The 23,789-nt window shown below is 42.5% G+C and overlaps 1 protein-coding gene across 1 annotated transcript in view; it reads right to left on the minus strand.

Moving 5' to 3' along the window:
* Positions 1-23,789, minus strand: part of lrp2a (low density lipoprotein receptor-related protein 2a) — a 100,907-nt gene that overhangs the window by 21,332 nt on the left and 55,786 nt on the right. The window contains exons 33-54 of the mRNA XM_063006649.1: positions 22,705-22,833; positions 19,930-20,096; positions 19,693-19,836; positions 18,443-18,552; positions 17,753-17,930; positions 17,419-17,632; positions 17,013-17,252; positions 15,198-15,386; positions 12,371-13,291; positions 11,218-11,383; positions 10,957-11,115; positions 10,584-10,873; positions 9,453-9,653; positions 9,295-9,318; positions 7,512-7,754; positions 7,126-7,251; positions 5,234-5,353; positions 4,890-5,021; positions 4,302-4,503; positions 2,667-2,962; positions 392-1,058; positions 96-266 (exon numbers count right to left, since the gene is read on the minus strand). Coding sequence (XP_062862719.1) covers positions 96-266; positions 392-1,058; positions 2,667-2,962; positions 4,302-4,503; positions 4,890-5,021; positions 5,234-5,353; positions 7,126-7,251; positions 7,512-7,754; positions 9,295-9,318; positions 9,453-9,653; positions 10,584-10,873; positions 10,957-11,115; positions 11,218-11,383; positions 12,371-13,291; positions 15,198-15,386; positions 17,013-17,252; positions 17,419-17,632; positions 17,753-17,930; positions 18,443-18,552; positions 19,693-19,836; positions 19,930-20,096; positions 22,705-22,833 — 5,089 coding nt within the window. The remainder of the gene's footprint in view (positions 1-95; positions 267-391; positions 1,059-2,666; positions 2,963-4,301; positions 4,504-4,889; positions 5,022-5,233; positions 5,354-7,125; positions 7,252-7,511; positions 7,755-9,294; positions 9,319-9,452; positions 9,654-10,583; positions 10,874-10,956; positions 11,116-11,217; positions 11,384-12,370; positions 13,292-15,197; positions 15,387-17,012; positions 17,253-17,418; positions 17,633-17,752; positions 17,931-18,442; positions 18,553-19,692; positions 19,837-19,929; positions 20,097-22,704; positions 22,834-23,789) is intronic.

The following is a 23,789-nucleotide window of genomic DNA, read 5'->3' on the forward strand; positions in this document are numbered from 1 at the left end:
CTGCAGATGTAGCAAAGATGGAATTCTGTATTTACAGCTTTACATAAAGATAATAGTTTAATTAGTTGATGACGACAGGTGATCATTGTTCTTACTCGATGTAGTTGAGGTGAGCATCAGCCCAGTACAGCATGTCATTAGTGTAGTCTATGGTGAGACCATTGGGCCACTCGATCTTGGTGGTGATGATGGCAGACTTGTTGTTTCCATCCATCCCGACTCGACCAATAAAAGCTTTAGAACCCCAATCGGTCCAGTACACGTATCTGTAATAACACACAGCTCATTAGAGGTAACATCACTCGTGTTTCTTAATTTTGGTTAATGAACAATTAAAAGTTAAACCGGCATTATATCCCAACTGAAGAGTAAAGGAATCCCAGTCACTTACCCAAACTTTGGATGCACCACGATAGCTCTGGGATTCTCAAAGCAGTAGGTGTTGTTGGCATCCACACAGTGCTCAGCCAGCTTCTTAACGAACCGCCCGTCCAGCTCAGACACTTTGATACAGTCCAGAAAGCTATCTGCCCAGTAGAGCTTTCGACCGACCCAGTCCACCGCCAGCCCTTCTCCATGTTGAATACCGTTCAGCACCACCTCTCTGCCCGTGCCATTGAAAAACATCCTCTCCACCACACGCCGGCTAACATCGATCCAGTAGAGGCGCTTGTCCACGCGGTCGAAGTCCGTCGCCACCACACTGCTCAGGCCCTGCAGGATGAGCGAGTACGCCTCTCCGTCTGTGGACAGGTTGCGCAGGTAGTAGCGGTTGCTGAAGATCAGGTAAGGACTGATGTTGCTGTTTTGCCTGCAGCTCCGCCCGTCCGGCTCACGCAGGAATCCCGGCGCGCACTTGCACATGTACGAGCCCAGCGTGTTTTCACACATCTGGCTGCACACGCTGGGCATCTCTGAACACTCGTCGACATCATCACAGCTCTTCTTATCAGACATGAGCCGGTATCCAGCGCGGCACGTGCACACGAAGCTGGTCGGAGTGTCGGTGCACTCGTGATCGCAGTGGTGCACCGACGGGTCAGTGCATTCATTAATACCTGAAAAAACAACAAGAAAAGGGATCTAATGTAGCAAATCTGACAATATGACATTAGAAAGTTTGTGCTTCAGGAAGAGAAACCGGTGCGTCTCTTGTGTTATGAGGCCGTGTCTGTGGTAAAGGAGGACAATATAAATGTAGATATTAGGGCTGGCTCGATACCACTTTTTTATGTCCGATACCAATACTGCAAATTGAGTATTTGCTGATAACGATACCAATCTGATACCGTCATTTCTCCTCTCAAACAACTAAGCTATCAAAACGACGCTCAGACTGTAAAACTAATATTCTAAATGAATAAATACAGAAGCTACAACATCACACTTATACACACACAACTGCTGTTTTTATTTTCACTTTTACACACACAACATTTAGCAGCATTTTTGGCTTGTTTAACAAAAGTGTCTACAATTGGAAGATGTGGAAGTCAATTAAACGCGATGGACCAATTAGAATTGACGCAGAGGTGAGATTTTCCGTTAAAGTTCTGTCACATTTTTAGATGATAAAAAACCAAAAGCGCACTTATTACAAAAACCTGCTGGATTTTGAAGAGGACGTCTGTGGCTAAACGGGAAACGATGTAGTTTGTTTTATTTCATAATTTCATGGATTAATTGTTAGCCGATTAATTAGTCCGATTTATCATTTATAAAGCGATTTTTATTGTGTTTAAACAGTGTTTTTAGATGTGACAGCAGAAGATGATTTTTTAAAATGCTAAAGTTTAAGTAGATCAGTTTAAACACTGAACACTCTGTTGGAACGTATCTTTGTGTGTTATTTGCTTTACACACAAACAACGGCCTCATTTACATTAAGTGTTATTTACATTAAGCAACAGTATCGGATCGGATTACATGGTTTTTTTCTTCCGATAACCGATCCAGTGATTTGGGCCAATATCAGACTGATACCGATACCGAGTATCGGATCGGTGCTAGCCCTAGTAGATATACATTATAAATATACAGCATAAATTTGGTATTTTAACACTAAACACAGAATTTAGCCTCCAGGAAAAACATCAAATTGTCCAAGACTTAAAAGACAGACTGCAATCACAGCAGGATACGTTACAATCAGCTTTTTTAGGGCCACCTTAATGCAGATGTGGCCCTCTGTGAAAATGAGTTTGAGACCTCTGATTTAAATGATCATTTTCCAGCTGAGGTGCAGTTTCCAAATTTAATCTGTAATTGCAAAGAATCTTTTCACAATATTGTTGTGTGACAAAGCAGAAAACAAAAATTCCATGTCTTTTCAAATGAAAATGTTGGTTTGGTGTCATATCTGTTATCTTATAATCTTAGAACATTGTTAGTCTTTATGATTAGTCTTTATTTATCAGTGTTATTAACATAAAATCTAATTTATTATTTAATTATGACTCTGAAAAACAAACAATTCATGCCTTTTTACATGGTGCCATGTGTTTTTATTTGGTGAGTTAAGTGCTGGGCTAGTTTCTTCTATGTTCTTTGTTGGTAAGTTCACTGCAGATGGAATAAAGCCAGAATTATTTGCCCTTTTTCATTAATATTAAAAGCCAAATTGCAGCTACATTCCCCCCTGGTTTAACAGTTCTGCGTATACTCACCACATCCTTTCTCATCGCTGTTGTCACTGCAGTCGTTGCTGTGGTCGCAGACCTGGCCGGACGGGATGCAGTTTCCATTGTCACACCTGAAGTTTCCGGGCGGACAGGTAGGAGCGGGAGTGTGGCACAGGTGAGGCAGCTCGTCTGATAAATCACCACAGTCGTTATCACCATCGCAGCGGAAGTCTCGTGAGATGCAGCGACCGTTCTGACAGGTGAACTGGTGCTGCTGACAGGCCTGATAAGTGCAGCCCTGTTCATCACTGCTGTCCCCGCAGTCATTACGCCGGTCACACCTACCACACGCAACACATGCGACACAGTCTGGAGTTCATTGTATATCTTTGTCTTGAATGTGGATGATTTGTGTGTGTCACATTTATATAAATGATTTTTCCCCTTTTTTGAATCCAAGCTCATGTGTCTTTACTGCTTTATTTTAACACAATGCACGTTCAACGTGATTGTACCAAGTGGCTAAACAATTACAATTTACACCAATCATGACCACCTTCCTACTATTGTGTTGATCCCCCTTTTTGTTGCCAAAACAGCCCTGCAGCTGCAATGCTCTGTGTATTCTGACACCTTTCTATCAGAACCAGCATGAACTTCTTCAGCAATTTGAGCTACAGTAGCTCGTCTTTTGGATCGGACCACACGTGCATCAATGAGCCTTGGCTGCCCATGACCCTGTCACCGGTTTACCACTGTTCCTTCCTTGGACCACTATAGATAGATACTGACCACTGCAGACCGGGAACACCCCACAAGAGCTGCAGTTTTGGAGATGCTCTGACCCAGTCGTCTAGCCGTCACAATTTGGCCCTCGTTAAACTCACTCACGCTCGTCCATTTTTCCTGCTCCTAACATCAACTTTGAGGATAAAATGTTCACTTGCTGCCTAATATATCCCACCTACTAACAGGTGCCGTGATGAAGAGATAATCAGTGTTATTCACTTCACCTGTCAGTGGTCATAATGTTATGCCTGGTCGGTGTATATACCACTGTTAAGTACTAAAATAAATGTTGTACCTGATGTAAGTCTCCAAACAAACACATAATACCAGCAAGCTAAATAGCTTTTATACAATACCATTACATTATACCCTATAACTGTTGGATTCTTGAGCAAGGCCCTTAAGCCGCTTACACTGTATTCATCACAATTTTAAATTTTAAGTAGATTGTAGTGGTTAAGGTACTGGACTTGTAATCCAAAAGTTGCTGGTTCAAGCCCCACCACTGCTCAAAACCCTTAACCCTCAATTTCAATTAGCTAAATGCCCAAAATGTAAATGTTAAAGTCGCTGTAGGTAAATGACTTTGCTAAAAGCTGTAAATATAAAAAGAAGAAGGATATCATTTTATGTGACAATCTAGCCGAATATGACAAAACACTGAGGGTAAATAAATAAAAACAAATTGAACTATTGATTTAGATGAAATCATGATATGGCCTGAAAAGCTTTGCCTAAGAACGTATTCTTTATGGGGCTTATTATGTCTGTATAAATCATTTTAGAATAAATTCTATTAAGTTATATTCACAATGACTAAAATCTGTGTGCAACTGTATTAACACAACACGCTTAATCAACAGGCGTCCTGTTTCTCAAACCGTCTCTGACCTGTATGCACTGCGGATACAGAGGCCGTTGCCGCAGCTGAATTCGGAGGCAGAGCAGGACCTGCGGGTGCAGTTTTGGTGCTCGTCGTACGCATCCGAGCAGTCTGCGTCTCCGTCACACACCCAGTCTCGGGGAATACACTTCCTCTGCGGAGGTCGGTTATTCACACAGGTGAACTCCAGAGCAGAGCAGGACCGGTTAGCTGAGAATTAGAAATCAGTCATAGATTATTTTCAATGCCCAGTGTTGTCATAATTTCCTATGTAGGATATAATAATAATAATAATTCCAGTATAACTGGCGTGCTCAGAAGTCGATAAAAGCAGTTCAGTGGAAGCCAGGACAGACAGTGAATCCAGATGTTCACACAGTCCAACTGGGAACATGCCTGTATGGTTGTGCAGCAGTTTGCAACCATACAGACAGGTACAATGACATTTTGCATGGCATTTCTCCAGTAGAGGTAATAGCTACATATATACAGTAGAGATGTAGCTACACTACATAAATATGTATGATATAGAAACAAGAAATGGAGAATTAACAGCAAGAGAAAAACAATAAAATAAATAAATAAAAAGCACTTACCACAGTTGTGCCTCTGGTCCTCATCACTCATGTCCCCACAGTCGTTGTCTCCATCACAGATCCAGGAGGAGGCAATACACCTGCCATCATCACAGCGAAACTGGTCCAAGCTGCAGGTCCTCACCAAAGTAGCTGCACAATAAACACACATCACAACATACTGTGCCTGAAAACAAAACCACTGGTGGAGGAAAACAGACAGATTAGGCACTGTGCTCCTGCATTCCTCTGTCTAGTGTTCAGGCCTAACATCCGCCATGAAGTGACGCTATAATTATCAGCTAACAAAAGGAACAGGAGAGAATATAATGCAGTAATGATAAAAGTTTACGTGTTTAACTCACTGCAGGTGGAGGGTTCATCCGAACCATCCGCACAGTCGGTCCCCCCATCACAGTACCAGTGTCCCGGAATACAGCGTCCACTCGAGCAGCGGAACTCAGTCTGGGTGCACGTAGATGTAGCTGAAGAAGCAGATCAGACAGAGGTCACTAGTACTCAACAAAACAACAGTGCACTCACACAGTGTTTAATCAAAATGGGTCGACTCTTTTATTTAGACCAGATAATCTTAATAAAGTAGACCCTTGAGTTACGAACTGTTTACCATACGGACGTTTTGGGTTACAAGCGATCTTTTTCAATTTAACGTACAAACAAATTTCGGATTACGAACCAAAATTTGCGAAACATGTGACGTCACGAACAAGATGACTCCGACCGTCTCTCTCTCTCTCTCTCTCTCTCTCTCTCTCTCTCTCTCTCTCTCTCTCTCTCTCTCTCTCTCTCTCTCTCTCTCTATATATATATATATATATATATATATATATATATATATATATATATATATATATATATATATATATAATATACATTCGTACAGCGGACGGTGTTTTTCCGGTGTTTTCTTTTGTAAAATTCAATATTAAAATGGCCCCAAAGAATGTGCAGAGGAAGCGTAGTGGTGAGAAAATGTAAAGATCTATTACATTCGTTGTTGTTTAATTACTCCTGCCAGTAGCTGTCACTGTGTATCAGACAGAGGGGACAGTGAGTGAGAGAGAAGAAGGAAATCGGCTCAGTAAACTATTCTTTCTTTAGTGTAATTACACCTACAAAATACAACACTACTGAAATAAAGAAGGAAATAATGAGAAAAATGAGAGTTATTGTTGTTTCTGGTAGATACATTTGATATAAAAAGAAGGATGTATTATGGTGTATGGTACAGCACACGTACTGTACTAAAATGTGATGTGTGTTTATGTACAGTACTACTGTGTATTGTTGTTTATTGTCTATTACAGGAATGTCTATTCTATCTTTTAAGAGTTATGGGTAAATATACTTGTATTTATAACAAAAAAAGACGATTTAAGACATTAGAAAGGTTAGGTAAGGGGGGGTTTGGGAGGTCTGGCATGGATTAATTCTATTTACATTATTATGGGAAAAATTATTTCTTTTATTATTTCTTATGGGAAAAATAGGTATAACTAACAAACATTTTGACTTAAGAACAGCCCTACAGAACCAATTAAATTAGTAAGTCAAGGGTCCACTGTATATATACAATATAATATCAATATTGTAATAAATAACATCATACTGCACTTTTCTGCATCCTAATGAATTTGCAATTGCTAATAGCATAACAGTACCAATTTGTACCAGTGCAAATGCATCATTTATTTATGTGAAATAGACATTAAACAATATATAAACTAAATCCTATATTATATATTTGTAATTAATGTTAAACACAGTCACAGACAATTTCGTATCTCCAATTATCCTGACTGCACGTCTTTGTACTGTTGGAGGAAACCACACGCTGACAAGAAACACAAAACTCAACACGGAAAGGATCGAACCCAGAACCTTCTTGCTGTGATGTGACAGTGCTACCCACCGAGCCACCGTGTCGCCCTCATACTCTTTCATTATGGGTGATTTAGTTTCTTTATAGATGGATGAATGGATAAAATAGGATATTATAGATTTTAAATCCCTGTGTTGCTGATAATCGGTGGTATTGGGCAGTTTGCATGAATAGCTTCAGTCTTTGTTAACTGGACAATAATTTCTAATGGGTTTCTGGATCTACAATGCACCTTGCATTCATACATCTATTCCACACTGTCAATCTGTCAAAGCCCAGACTTCTGTACAGGCCAAGATGTATACTCCCTCCCCATCCTATGTACCCTTACCACACTACAGAGAGTAAACGTACCGCAATGTGTGGGGCTTTCATCACTCATGTCTCCACAGTCATTATCTCCGTCACACAGGTACGATCGTGGGATGCAGATATTAGTGGTCTGACATTTAGTGTGTCCAGGTTGGCAGGTCCTCTCAGCTAGAGAGTCGGAGAACAAAAGTCAAACAAATCAGCAAGTATCTCCAAACATCAGAACTCTCAACAGAATGGAAATTATAAAGTAGTTATTGTATTGTAGGAAACTTTTAATTTAGAGGGTTTAAGCCTCAGGTTAATAAATGTTGAGCAAATAAGACAAGACTTTATTAAACACCCTAAGGAAATTAACTACAAAAGAGCATCGAATGTGACTTTTCTGGTTCATTAAACGTATAAGACATGATAATATTTAGACGTACCACAGTTGCGTTCGTCAGAGGTTCCATTGTCGTAGCAGTTATTGATCCCATTGCACACGTACTCCCGGGCGATACAGCGCCCGTTGTTGCAGGCAAACTCGGTGGCATCATCACAGGGTCGAAACAGGCAGCCTGCTTCATCACTGTTATCACCACAGTCGTTGTAGTGATCACAACGGTAATGGTACGGGACGCACCGGCCGTTTCCACACGTGAACACGGTCGGCTCACAGGTATGGAAGGCTACCAATCACAATCAGAAAATAATGCACTTATATTTTGGAGACAATAAGGCAGGAATAAGTAAAATAATGTTCTACAGGAAAGATTAGGGTGTACATTAGGGTTTACACTGTGTTTGATCGGTCCACAGTCATAGTTTCAAGTTCCGGAAATGCAAGTACAGTCTAGATCAAAGGTGTCAAACATATGTTCCACATTCTGGTCTAAAAGCACCCACATGGTAAAGACTTACACCAATCAGCCATAACATTAAAACCACCTCCTTGTTTTTACACTCACTGTCCATTTTATCAGCTCCACCTACCATATAGAAGCACTTTGTAGTTCTACAATTACTGACTGTAGTCCATTTTTTTAACCTGCTTTCACCCTATTCTTCAATGGTCAGGACCCCCACAGGACCACCACAGAGCAGGTATTATTTAGGTGGTGGATCATTCTCAGCACTGCAGTGACACTGACATGGTGGTGGTGTGTAAGTGTGTGTTGTGCTGAAGTTTTTAAATACCGTGTCCACTCACTGTCCACTCTATTAGACACTCCTACCTGGTTGGTCCACCTTGTAGATGTAAAGTCAGAGACGATCGCTCATCTATTGCTGCTGTTTGAGTCGGTCATCTTCTAGACCTTCATCAGTGGTCACAGGACGCTGCCCACGGGGCGCTGTTGGCAGGATATATTTTCGGTTGGTGGACTATTCTCAGTCCAGCAGTGACAGTGAGGTGTTTAGAAACTCCAGCAGCGCTGCTGTGTCTGATCCACTCATACCAGCACAACACACACTAACACACCACCACCATGTCAGTGTCACTGCAGTGCTGAGAATGATCCACCACCTAAATAATACCTGCTCTGTGGTGGTCCTGTGGGGGTCCTGACCATTGAAGAACAGGGTGAAAGGGGGCTAACAAAGCATGTAGAGAAACAGATGGACTACAGTCAGTAATTGTAGAACTACAAAGTGCTTCTATATGGTAAGTGGAGCTGATAAAATGGACAGTGAGTGCAGAAACAAGGAGGTGGTTTTAATGTTATGGTTGAACAGTAGTCCATTTCAGCTCATATCACTCATTCAATGAGCAGTCAATCACCTTTAGCATTTATGAAGAGGTGGATGTAAACCGGAGTACCTGGAGGAAACCCACATGGACACAGGGGGATCGTGCAAAACTCAGGACCCATGTTGCTATGAAGCACACTTGATGCCTTTTGCACAACTGAGCTGCCAGTTGCCTTTTTATTTATGTGTGCAATCCTTTAGATATTGTGTGATGCCTGGGTCGTGACCAAATGTAACTCGGGTGATGTGGCCCCTTAGGGAAATATGTTTAACACCCCTGGTCTAGGTTTACCTAGAAGGATATAGAACTACTACGGTACTATTATCAGTTAGTAGGTGATTTTACCTGAGAGAGAAATAAATGCTGCCATGTGTGGGACTGCATGCAAGAGATGAATGCGTTTCTTAATGATTAGTTACTAAATGCAAGCAGGTATTGGTTTATTTTACAAATGATGATTAGAGTAACAAAATACACACCAAAATCAAACCCACTCTCAGATCCTTGAGAGGCTGTAGTGCAGAAATCAGAGAATTGACGGCACGTTAGCAAGACGATAAAGAAAGGGCAGAGACATCGGCGTTAGTAACAGCAACCGGACAGACACACAAACCAGACACAGATCAGCTCAGCTTACCACAAACTCTCTCCAGCTCGTCACTGCCGTCCCCGCAGTCGTCGTCGTTATCGCATTTCCACTGCGCCCGGATGCAGCGACCGTTCATGCAGGTGAACTGGCCAGGCTGGCAGCGAGTGCCATTGTCAGGGATGCAGTATTTGTTGTCAGCCAGGTACCAGCGGCCCTGCGATGGACACTGGCACTCTGCCCCCTGAGGACCTGGGCAAAGCAAAAAAAGCAAAGAGAAATGAATCGTGGAACTTGGTGGACCCAAAGTGCAAAATGGGAATGCCTTTATGTTGTCTGGAGTATATCCCAGCTTTTCAATGGGCGCAAGGCACACAGTAACACCCTGGACGGGGCGCCAGTCCATTGAAGGCAGACACAAATACATACACACACTCACCTATAGGGCAATTCAGTGTCTCCAGTTACCCTGACTAAATGTTTTCAGACTGTGGGAGGAAACCCACACAGACATGGGGAGAACATGCAAACTCTACACAGAAAGTACCCAGACCGCCCCGCCTAAGGATCGAACCCAGGACCCTCTTGCTGTGAGGCGACAGTGCTACCCACCGAGCCACCGTGCCGCCCAGATAGACGTACAGTATAATATTGCTGGGTTCAGAGCACAGGAGAACAGATTGTTAAGGGCCTTGCTCAAGGGCCCAGCAGTGGATGCATGGCAAAGCCAGGATTTGAACCCACAATCTTCAGATTGCTCCCAAAGTCTAGCATACCTTTTCTATTTTTTACTTAGTCTGTCAGTGTACCGTACTGTACATCCTCCTTGCACACTTGCCTGATGTTGTAATGTTCATCCTGCTGCTATATTGTTTATTGTTTATCATACGTTTAGATATAGTGTACCTTTTTATTATTTAACTTGTATGTATGTATGTTGACACCTGCACCAAAGGAAATTCCTTGTACATTTAGTACTTGGCGAATAATAAAGATTCTGATTCTGATTATTTAAAAGAAATGTGGTTAATAAAGTCATATACCAACACAAGGACGAGGAATACGCTGATTTAAACACACTGCTATAGTCTAAACACTCACGAAACAAACGTTTGTGAGTCTGCAGGTTATTCCTGCCACAAAATATTCAATCTACTGTATAAATATCAGATTTTTTAGCACCTTGAGTGCAGATGTGGCTGCAGCCTCCGTTGAACTGTAAGCAGGGGCTGCTGCATTGCTGCTGTTTGCTGTTGGACAGCACGTGGACGTCCATGGGTCGAGAGGGAAGGTTCTGAATCATGAGCCGTTGGTCAGAACCATCATGCTTGTTCGCTCTGTAGATGCTGCGCGTGTTCCAATCCGTCCAAAATATGTGCTGCCCGTAGACAGTCATGGCGAACGGGTAGACGGCCGTGCTCACGATGACCTCGCGGTTCGCACCCGTTAGGGAACAACGCTCAATTTTCTGTCTGATAATACAGAAATAAAAAAAATCATTAATTAATCATGAGGAAGTATTATAAACAAGAACAGAGATGGGAAAGAATCTTACAGGCTGGCGTCGGCCCAGTAAAGTCTCTGCTCATCGTAGTCCAGGGTAAGTCCATTTGGCCACACCAGACTGGTGTTAACTATCTCAGTCCGGAAGTTTCCTCCCAGAGTGGCACGCTCAATTTTAGCGTGGGTACCCCAGTCAGTCCAGTACATGTATCTAAATCAGACACAATTTAAAGATGAGCAAAAATAATTCTGCAGATCATGTTAAACTGTATTAATTCTGTAAAATGATAAAGAAAAAGGAAGGACAACGTACCCACTGCACGGGTCTAGCATTATGGCTCGTGGTCTGGGCACGTGAGCTATCAGAGTCCTCTGTGATCCATCCACAGCCATAGAGTTTATAGTCTGATTAACATAATCACTGTAGTAGATCCTCTTATTGATCCAGTCATAAGCAATGCCATCAGGTGCACCCAGATCTAAAAGCAATACAAGACACTGTATTAGTCGCTTTATTCATATTCCTTATTTAGACCTTAGTTTTTGTCATGTACGACTTGACTAGTTAATAGACTAGGGAATGTACAATGGATTCAATCAAAATACATTGAGGCTACTGTGGTACTTAAATATTGTTTTACATATTAGCCCTGATTCATGTCTTGCCACAACTTGTTTGATGAAAACCTCCGACACTTTATTGGATTTCATGCCTTGGTTTTTGTCCTGACAGTGTAGTGTACATTGTGGGCCTGTACAGACCCAGGTATGTGCCTTTCTAAACTATTTTCATTTACAAACCACATATCCCTGAAAGTTGGGACCTTTTGTAATCCGCAACAAAAACAAGCATCTATGATTTCTGAATTCTCTCGACAAATGTAAAAAAAAATAAAAACGTGTCCCATGTTTTCACTCTGTATCCTTGGCTTGCTCCCGTTAGGGGTCGCCGGTGGATCGTGATCCGCATTATTGATTTGGCACAGTTTTTACGCTGGATGCCCTTCCTGACACGACCCTCCCTATTTATCCGGGCTTGGGACCGGCACTACAATGCACTGGTTTATGCATCCTAGCAGCAGGGTACCTATAGGACAATCCAGTGTCTCCAATTAGCCTGGCTGCATGTTTTTGGACTGTGGGAGGAAACCGGAGCACCCGGAGGAAACCCACACAGACGTGGGGAGAACATGCAAACTCTGCACAGTAAGGACCCAGACCACCCCGCCTGGGGATCGAACCCAGGACCTTCTTTGTCCAATGTTTTTACTGACCTTTCCAAGTGATTCCACTTTATAATCATTTGACAATACGAGTTGTTTCTCGAGTGGAATTTGTGCTTGGTCCATGATTTCAGCTACTCATGACCATTTCACTCCACTCCATTTTCCCCAGTTGGGTGTAAAAGAATGTTTATAGTATCTGAAGCCAAATTAAATGTGTATAAAATAATGTATTTGTCGTACCTGAGGCCACCACGGTAGCAGGTGAGGTAGGTGATGACAGGCTGATGTAGCTGATCTTGCTCTGTCCTGCTCCTGAGCTCTGGGTGAAATAGATCCTGTTATCCATCATGTCATAATCCAGCGCCACAGAGGTCCGGGCCACGTTGACCACAGGGAAGGGCAGCGAGTGATCTTCAGGATCCAGCCGCAGTGAGCGGACCGTGCTCTCGGTGGTGTATATCAGGTAATCGTCACGAGACACCACACAGGTCATGCCATCCACAGCCAGGTTCCCAAACGCACAGACACACCTCCTGGTCTGAGAGCCGGGCATGGCAAAGCAGAAATGAGCACAGCCACCGTTCGACGTTAAGCAGGGGTTGTTGTTAAGCTCCTGGGTGGATCTGGGCTGCATCCTCTGGTTAAAAATGGTGACGTCTCTGAGCATGTTGACGTTATCTCTGATGACCACGGGCAGATCCGTGTTCCCAGGTTCTTTACTGGCCTGGAAGACTTTCTTTAAGTTCCTGTCCACCCACAGGATGCTGTTTTCGAACACAGTGATGCCATACGGAGTCGGGTACCGACTCCCATATCTTACAATCTGTGTTTCGCCACCCTCAGGCCGAACCCGGGCGATCATGTCCAGCGAGTCGTCCACCCAGTATAGATATCCATTACCGTGGTCCAAAGCGAGCCCCCTGGGTGTGATGATTCCAGAGGAGACCAGCACCGTCCGGTTTGTGCCATCCAGAAAAGATTTCTCAATTTTGGGGTTCTGACCATAGTCCGCCCAAAAAAGGTATCGGTTTTTGGGGTCCACCACTATGTGGCGAGGCATGTCCACCTGGGTCTTCAGAAGGACACGTCGGAAAGTGGTATTAAGGCGCACAACTTCAATGTAGGTCTCTGTCATGAAGGCGTTCGTGAAGTACAGGTTTCCTGGACAAACACATAGAAAATATGGAATCCAGGGCAGATGGAACACCTTTATTTATTATGTATACATCTACACGTGTACAATACAATAAAATAAGTTTTTCTGTAAATGCCAGCTTGTTTGGAACCTTGGGTCAGAGTGCAAGGGCAACCGCTCTATGCCCCCCCTGAAACTGAGAGGGTTAAAAGCCATTGCTCAAGAGCCCAACAGCCCAAATCAACACACAACATTCCAGTTACGATGCCACAGCTGTACCCACTAGGCTACGACAGTCCCTATATTAGACAAATATGGACTACAATGAGTTCATTCTCACTCACTCACTTTCTTAACCGCTTATCCAATTAGGGTTGCGGGGGTGTGCCAGTCCATCGCAGGGCAGACACACACACACACCCATTCACCTATAGGGCAATTCAGTGTCTCCAATTAACCTGACTGCATGTTTTTGGACTGTGGGAGGAAACCGGAGCTCCAGGAGGAAACCCACGCAGACACGAGGAGAACATGCAAACTCATCACAGAAAGGACCCGGACCGCCCCGCCAAGGGGTTGATCGAACCCAGGACCTTCTTGCTGTGAGGCGACAGTGCTACCCACCGAGCCACCGCGTCGTCCTGAAGTGAGTGAATTGAAAAATTACATTTAGATGGTTGATATAATGATCTATTCTTTTTGTTAAAGATTATGGACAAAATATCTGGTCAGTGGGGGGTCCTATGACAGTCACTTTCCATTTTTTAAGGAAAGTGTCTGGAATTACACAGAAAGTACCACACAGTCCCCCCTCCCCAACTGTTTTATTTTATAGCCATCCTGTCAATAACACTAGCAAGCTAAAATAATCATAATAATTATAATTTGTTGTTATTTATTTATTTAATTAATAAGTCATATATATATATATATTCTTGAATTTCTATTTTTCCAACCTTTTCCCCCCAATTTACTCCACTAATCTAATTGTGTCCAATTACCCTGTTTGCATCCTCCACTGATTCACCCCCCCCCACCGCTGACTGAGGACGCTTCTCAACTGACACACGCCCCCTCCAACACGTGCTCAGTACAGACTGCATTTTTCACCTGCACGAGTCGAGTTCATATGCGGATCAGCACTGTGCACGGAGAGCCACACCCACCCTGGTCAGCATTATTCCTCAGCCCTGTGCAGGCACCATCCAGCAGCCACCTGGGGTCATAATTTCACCAGTTATGAGGACCCACGATCTGACTTGCCCCTAACCCTATGAACAACAGCCAATCGTTGTTCATGCAGCCGCCCAGCCCAGGCGGATGGCAGAGCTGAGATTTGATACGATGTATTTAAAAACCCAGCTCTGGTGTGCTAGCGTATTTTACCACTGCGCCACCTGAGCAGCTAATTAGTAATTATTTTTTAGTTCATTCTTCTGTAGCCACTTTATCCTGTCGAGATTTGTGGTGAATCCAGAGCCTATCCTGGGAATACTGGGTCCAAGCTGGAAAACTCTCACTCCAGCTTGACGATGAAGGGCAAATCCACCTACTGACATGTACTGGTGAAGTTAAAAAAAGGAGGAAAAATAAAAAGGATAAAGAAAAACTATAACAAAATGTTTAGACCTCTTTATGCAGATCCATAAAGAACCACAACAGAGCCAAAAGTTAGTCTTGAAGGACACAAACATTATGAACTTTCTAACATGTAACATATAAAATAATGGTTTAATAATAATGGAATAACATTTCATTTGTCTCTTAACAATTTGTGCTTAAAGCCACAACAGCAGAGCAAAGTGACCCTGATGAAAAGCTGCTTATGGCCAACTAACCAGGATCAAGTAAACACCACTACACAAACTCTTCAAAAATAAAAGCCTAACTCCTTTGTCCATGTCTGTTATGTATTTATGAACAACCCCGTACCTGCAGCCCAGTCCACAGCGATGCCGCGGATCCCATTGCGTCCAATCCCAGAAGTAACGATGCTGCGAAATCCAGATCCGTCCGGCTTGATCCTGCGGATTCCATTCTGAGTGGCAACGGTGCTGCTGTAGTCACACCAGTACAGAAACCCAGAACTCATGTGCACGTCCACATGGAGAACGTTTCTACCTGCAGGACACACACATACATACACAACACACACACACACACACACATACACACACACACACACACACACATACATGAGTACATTCAGTAATTCATCCAATAATTGCCTTGGGATAAATAAAGTATCTGTCTGTCTGTCTGTCTGTCTGTCTGTCTGTCTGTCTATCTATCTATCTATCTATCTATCTATCTATCTATCTATCTATCTATCTATCTATCTGTGTCTGTCTGTCTGTCTATATATCTATGTCTGTCTATCTATCTGTCTGTCTGTCTGTCTGTCTGTCTGTCTGTCTGTCTATATATCTATGTCTGTCTATCTATCTATCTATCTATCTATCTATCTATCTATCTATCTATCTATCTATCTATCTATCTATCTCTGTCTGCCTGTCTGTCTGTCTGTCTGTCTGTCTGTCTATATATATATCTGCCTGTCAGACTATCTATCTATCTATCTATCTATCTATCTATCTATCTATCTATCTATCTATCTATCTATCTATCTATCTGTGTCTGTCTGTCTGTCTATATATCTATGTCTGTCTATATATCTGTCTGTCTGTCTATCTGTCTGTCTGTCTGTCTGTCTGTCTGTCTGTCTGTCTATATATCTATGTCTGTCTATCTATCTATCTATCTATCTATCTATCTATCTATCTATCTATCTATCTATCTATCTATCTATCTATCTATCTATCTCTGTCTGCCTGTCTGTCTGTCTGTCTGTCTGTCTATATATATATCTGCCTGTCAGACTATCTATCTATCTATCTATCTATCTATCTATCTATCTATCTATCTATCTATCTATCTATCTATCTATCTATCTATCTATCTCTGTCTGTCTATCTATCTATGTCTGTCTATCTATCTATCTATCTGTCTGTCTGTCTGTCTGTCTGTCTGTCTATATATATCTGCCTGTCAGACTATCTATCTATCTATCTATCTATCTATCTATCTATCTATCTATCTATCTATCTATCTATCTATCTATCTATCTATCTATCTATCTATCTGTGTCTGTCTGTCTGTCTATATATCTATGTCTGTCTATCTATCTATCTATCTATCTATCTATCTATCTATCTATCTATCTATCTATCTATCTATCTATCTATCTATCTGTGTCTGTCTGTCTGTCTATATATCTACAGTATGTCTATCTATCTATCTATCTATCTATCTATCTATCTATCTATCTATCTATCTATCTATCTATCTATCTATCTGTGTCTGTCTGTCTGTCTATATATCTATGTCTGTCTGTCTGTCTGTCTGTCTATCTATCTATCTATCTATCTATCTATCTATCTATCTATCTATCTATCTATCTATCTATCTATCTATCTATCTATCTATCTATCTATCTATCTATGTCTGTCTATCTATCTATCTATCTATCTATCTATCTATCTATCTATCTATCTATCTATCTATCTATCTATCTATCTCTGTCTGTCTGTCTGTCTGTCTGTCTATCTATATATATCTGCCTGTCAGTCTATCTATCTATCTATCTATCTATCTATCTATCTATCTATCTATCTATCTATCTATCTATCTATCTATCTATCTATCTATCTATCTATATGTGGTCTATCTATATAAACACTGACCCACCTCTCCCTGCGACAGGCACCATGGCCTCCGAATGATCGGCTTCCTCCAGACTGAAACCTTTGATGGCGGTGAGCATCGAGATGACCACAAAGGACTGGTATGGAGCGCAGGTCCTGTTATCAGGATTGAGTTTGAATCCTGTAGCACAAGCACAGGAGAAGAGGCCTCCAGGACGAGGCAAACATAGCTGCTCACAGAGGCCCACGTTATTACTGCAGCCGTTGGATGAGCCGGCAGAAGCTGGAAAGAGAAAAGAGGAAATAATGCTTGCAAATGATGCAGATTTCTACAATCGTAGGCACTATTTTCTTTTACAAAGTGGTCTGTTTTTGCAGCTCTATGTACTCTATGTGGTTTTAATGTTATGACTGATCGGTGTATCAGGTGATGAATGATTATAGCTTACTCTCTCTGTAGTGCACTTTGAGAACCCTGAGTCCAGGCACGTTGTCTCTTAGCACAACTCTGTTGGACCCTGTAGCTTTATCCACACGCTCGATCACTTCAAAGTCCCTGTCGGTGAAATAAAGGTAGGACTCGTGCACGGCCACGCCCCACGGGTGAGACAAGCCGTTAACCACGATGATGCGGTTAGAACCGTTTGGATCTCCTCTCTCAATCTGGGGAAAGAAAGATATGAGATTATGGTTATTGTAGGTCACTTTAAATAAAAGTGTCTGCTAAATTACAAAAATGTAAATGTAAAGAATAATAATGATGAAGTAGAGGATGCAGCTCACCACTCCAGTCCCCGTGACAGCCCAGTAAAGTTTGTTCTCCTTAATGTCTATGGTGATGAACTCCACATGGTCTAAATTGTTGGTGAAGAGTACTACTGAATTCGACCCGTCCATGTTTGCACATGCCACCTTTGCTGGAACGCCACTCTCTGTCCCTTGATCTGTCCAGTATATTTTTCTGAAAGAAAAAGCACCACATGACACACTACACTCAGCATGCTGGATATTCATGTCCCTGCAGAGTCTGGAGTGATTAAAATGGTCACATTTAGACACTCAGCAGACGGCATGAAATCAGACCTGTTATGGAAAAATTAGATATTACGTTTGATATCACCTGAATATTGGTATTAAGCTGCTTGTGCATTAAATATTTATAGTTGTTAAATCCTTATGTAGCTGTTTGAGATGTGTCTGTCATTAAGCTGTCGTAAAGCTTTTGTAAGCAGATAAGAAACTGCAGTTAGCACAGAATGGAGTTTCCAATGTGAATTGGCCAGAGCAGTATAAAGGGAGGGCCATAGTATCTGTTCCTTGTTCTTCTTTAGCTATTCCACTGCTGTAGGAACCCACGATTGTGCCAATGAATTCTTCCAATACAGTCAACTGTAATCTCATTTTCATTTATCATCTCGCCTTATTAGATAAGATTTCTTTTTCATGCCAAGGCACTGCCAAAATGGACCTTACCCACGTGCTGGATCTACTGCTATGCCAACCGGTGAGCCTGCACCATTTGGGGTACCATTATTGGTGATGATTGTTCTTCTGTACTGCACCTCTCCTTTTAGCTTCAGCACCTGAAATCACAGGTACAAATAAAATGGGACTCGTTTTACACAATATTTACAGGGTGAAAAGGAACTAGTTATCACAATAATCAATGTGGCGACCAGTCCGGGCTGGTTCCTATTAATCAATTAGTCATTAAAAAGTGCTCTATGCTGCTCGGGTGGTGCAGCGGTAAAACGTGCTAGCTCAGAGCTGACATTTCAAGCTCGTCGGTTCGAATCTCAGCTCTACCATCTTGTTCTACATGAACAACGATTGGCTGTTGTTCATATAGGGTGGGAAGTCGGAGAGGAACTCCTCATAACTGATGCAACTACCACCTCTGCTGGCTGATTGATGCCGCCTACAAAGAGTCTCCATACACAAAGCTGATCCGCTGATCGGCAACTGCACACGTGTCGGAGGGGGCGTGTAACAGTCTCGCTCTTCTCAATCAGCAGTAGGGATCAGCATCAGTATAGAGGAAGCATAATGCAATCTGTATTTGGATATGACTAGATTGGGAGGGTGATGTTTTAGGTGATGTTGCTGAATTAATCACCACAAGCTCGTTCAGTGTTTTTGCTTAATGACTATGAAAAGAAAAAAATCTAAATTATTTTCCTCCACATGTGCAAGGTCAAAAATGCATCAGATTCCATTTTTAGATGATTTTAATTGGACTTTTAACTAGATTTTCTGTTATTTTCTGATGGCATGATTGCTCAGGTGGCACAGCGGTAAAAACACACGCTGGAACCGGAGCTGGATCTCGAATACATTGTGTTAAAACTCAGCTCTGCCTGCCGGCTGAGGCTGAGCGGCCACATGAACAACGACTGGCCTGTTGTGCAGATATGGGCGGGACTAAGCCGGGTGGGGTCTCTCTCCCATGATTGGTGCAATTACGACCTCTGCTGGCTGATTGATGGCGCCTGCACAGAGACGGGAGACAGGGAGACTCAGAGTGTGAGTCAAGGTTTAGGTGATAAGATGCATACGGCTGCTGCCCACGTGTCGGAGGGGGCGTGGGTTAGCTTCGCTCTCCTCAATCAGAGCGGGGATCGGCATTGGTGGAGAAGAAGCATGATGCAATCGGGCAATTGGATGCACTAAAAGGGAGAAAATGCATAAACAAAAATATTTTAAAAAAGTGTAGGTTTCTCTACCTCTATGGACTGTGAGGACGGGTTGGTATAGTATAGATTCTGACTCATCCAGTCAAGAGCTAATCCCACTGGAGATCCCAGGATGGCTGCTGGGGCGAACTCAGTTCTGTTAGTGCCATCCGACTTGACCCGGTGGATCTCTCCCTGTTTGGACGAATAAAATCATTATCTTATAAGTCATCAGAGCAAATTAAAACTGAAGTAAGAAATATTTTATCATTTATATTTTAAGCTTACGGGATGTTCAACCCAGTAGATCATCTGCTCAGCATCATCAAAGTCGACATCATATCCGTTCTGCAGTCCAGCAACTGGCACCATGGCGTCATTACTCTTATCATCAGGGTTGAGGGAAATACCGTAAATGATGCTGTCCCTGACAACCACTAGGAAGGGATCTTCCACTGTAGGATAATAATATGCAAGGAACACATGATGCTTATCAACGTTTCAATTCTAATACAAAGCAATTCACACACTGATGAATGATGACTTTATGATGTGAAGTACAATCGCACCACGATTTGGTGGCTCGTTGGGTAGCACTGTCACCTCATAGCAAAAATAACCCGGATTCGATTCCCAGGTGCAGCGGTCCGGGTCCTTTCTGTGTGGAGTTTGCATGTTCTCCCTATTTCTGTGTGGGTTTCCTCCGGGAGCTCTGGTTTCCTCCCACAGTCCAAAGACGTGCAAGTGAAGTGAACTCACTCTTACTCACTTTCTTGACCGCTTATTCAATTAGGGTTGCAGGGTGTGCTGGAGCCTATTCCAGCTTTTCAATGGGCGCAAGGCACACAGTAACACCCAGTAACACCTGGACGCAAGGCAGACACACATATACACACTCATACACACACACATTCACCTGTAGGGCAATTTAGTGTCTCCAATTAACCTGACTGCATGTTTTTGGACTGTGGGAGGAAACCCAAGCAGACACGGGGAGAATATGCAAACTCCCCGGACCATTCCGCCTGGGGATCGAACCCAGGACCTTCTTGCTGTGAGGCGACAGTGCTACCCACCGAGCCACCGTGCCGCCAGTGAGGAACTGAAGATACAAAATTGTCCATGACTGTGTTTGACATTAAAGACTTGAACTGATGAATCTTGTGTAATGAGTAACTACCGTTCCTGTCATGAATGTAACCAAAGTGTAAAACATGACGTTAAAATCCTAATAAATAAATAAATTAATTAATTATCTAAAGCTGAACGGCACTCTGGTGGAAGTTCTTCTCTGGAGCGCATTCTCTTTTGTCATCGGAGATTAAGATCAGCGGGCACTCGTTCGTTCTCCATCCGAGCTGATCAATCATCGCTCAGGGTAAAACGTTCTCCACATATCTGACGGACGCCGTAACCCGAGCCGGGCTGGATGGTTGCCCTAAAGAGGACCTGCTGGATTTAAGATTAAAGCTCTCTTGTCTGTGCTCAACCAAAACCATAAGCCAAGCTAAGAGCTTTTTGTAGCTTTGCAAAATTCACCCTCACAGATTGGGAGATCAAACTGAAAATGGGAGGCTGTTGACAAGATCTGCATCTCGCTGAAGCTGAAGACTACTACTCTGTTTCATCAGTCAGAAGATTAACTTAAATAAAGCTAAAGTCAAGGATGGGGAACAACACCCCCCTCCCTCTCCAAAACATCTAACGTCTACCCAACATAGAAAGAAAAATTGGTTGTTTGTACTGTCCATATAACACACTGTCTAGAATTTCCGAAGTTAATTTCATCTAAATGATTTCTGGTGTTTAAATATGCACAATATGCTTTAATTTTTTACTTTTGGCTGCTCCAGTATATATGGGTCACCACATCAGATCTGGTCCACATACCAAGCACAGCTTTTACCCGAATGCCCTTCCTGACAGAAGCTTCATATTTCTATCCAGGCTTGGGCCCGGATTTGGAGAAAAAGACAATTTACAATGTACAATTACACATGGTACTCTTTTATTTGCACAGGTCACAATTGCACACTGTAGAAGCACTTCCGTAAGTCGCTCTGGATAAGAGCGTCTGCTAAATGCTGAAAATGTAAATGTAAATGCACACCAGAATGTTAATAAACTGCACCTTTTTATGCTTTTGTGCTTTGTCTTGTCTTATGTTATTTATATTCTTATACACCATCAGCCATAACATTAAAACCACCTCCTTGTTTCTACACTCACGTTCCATTTTATCAGCTCCACTTACCATATAGAAGCACTTTGTAGTTCTACAGTTACTGACTGTATTGCATCTGTTCCTCTACATACATTTTTATCCTCCTTTTACTTTGTTCTTCAATGGTCAGGACCCCCACAGGACCACCACAGAGTGGTGACATGGTGGTGGTGTGTTAGTGTGTGTTGTGCTGGTATGAGTGGATCAGACACCTCACTGTCACTGCTGGATTGAGAATAGTCCACCAACCAAAAATATCCAGCCAACAGCGCCTCACGAGCAGCGTCCTGTTACCACTGATGAAGGTCTAGAAGATGACCGACTCAAACAGCAGCAATAGATGAGCGATCGTCTCTGACTTTACATCTACAAGATGGACCGACTAGGTAGGAGTGTCTAATAGAGTGGACAGTGAGTGGACACAGTATTTAAAAACTCCAGCAGCGCTGCTGTGTGTGATCCACTCATACCAGCACAACATACACTAACACTGTTATGGCTGATCGGTGTATGTTTATATTATTTACTTTTTATATTTTATATTTACATTAGATTACATTGTGATGCTTGTGAATTGCTGCTGTAATTTCCCTTTAGGATCAATAAAGTAATCAATCAATCAACGGCTAGGCTGTACTGGCATCCCCCACCCCTTGAACAGTAGCCAATCATATCTATGCAGATGCCCTACTAGCCAATCGTACCTTCAAAATTCTAACTTTTGAGATTCGAAACCTGAATACTTTACCACTGTGCCACCTGAGTGTCCCAAAATATGCTTTAAATACAGCATAAAAACACTATTTTTACATTAAAGGGTAAAAATTGGCACATCATACCTCTAGCACAGGTGAGTTGGTCATTAGCCAGCGTCCAGCCCGAAGGACAGGCACAGGAGTAAAATCTGGGCCTGATCGCAGACAGCAGGCAGATGTGTGTACAGGGGCTTACAGCACACGGGTTATCACCTAAAAACACCATCATCATGAACATACCAAACTGATACGACAAAGTATATAGACAACACAAACTGATAACATCAACTTTGAGACATCAATAGAAATATATATATTTTTTGTTCATTTATACTCTGGCAAATCATCATTAATGGCCCAAGATTACAGGGGCGCCACTGATGGACCTGCGAGTCAGGAGATGAACTAGGTCATGAGAACATGTTCAAATTATGTAATAGAACCAGTGTTATATTTCTTTATAAATAGATTTTTAGCGTACGTTGTACACACATTAAATTAATACATGCCAATAAGTGTGGATGTGGACACTGGACCATGAGCATGTTGGACCTCTCGTTCCATTTCCATGGGCTTTATTATGGCATACAGCGGTACCCTGTAACTCGACATCCCCTAAACTCGAAATCTTTGAAACTCGATGCCCTTTGTTGAGAAATGTACCCTTAAACGTGACGTTTCCCTTAAACTTGTGCTTTGTTCAGCACTCGGCTTGGGCGGTGCGGTAAAACAGAATCAAAGTGTGACTGTGAGACGAATCTGCATTAGTGTGGAATAAGCGTCAGATCCAGGGTTACAGCTCCACATGTATCTGTGTTTATCTGGATTTTCCTCACCGTTTCACTTTTAAACTTGTGTTACAGCTCCAGCTTCTGAGAAATTGTAAGAATCAGAATCAGCTTCTCCCAGAGTCTAAAACGCTTCTGGTTCAAAATAAAGCTTAACGTGGTTTAATGTAGTAAAAGAAGGAGACAGGAGGACTAAACTTCTCTTCATTATTACTGCTCATAAGTTCCTCCACTAATCACATTCCTCACTCGCTGTTTTAGTACAATAAGTCACGTTAAGTTTTGTGAACCGCAGCAGCGCAAAAGCGGTTTTGCCACTTCTCATGTGAATGCGCCGGTACTGAACAGAATACAGTATTCCAAGATCAAGCATCTCCACCA

Source organism: Trichomycterus rosablanca, chromosome 12, assembly GCF_030014385.1.
Source record: "Trichomycterus rosablanca isolate fTriRos1 chromosome 12, fTriRos1.hap1, whole genome shotgun sequence".
In the NCBI taxonomy this organism is placed as follows: domain Eukaryota; kingdom Metazoa; phylum Chordata; class Actinopteri; order Siluriformes; family Trichomycteridae; genus Trichomycterus; species Trichomycterus rosablanca.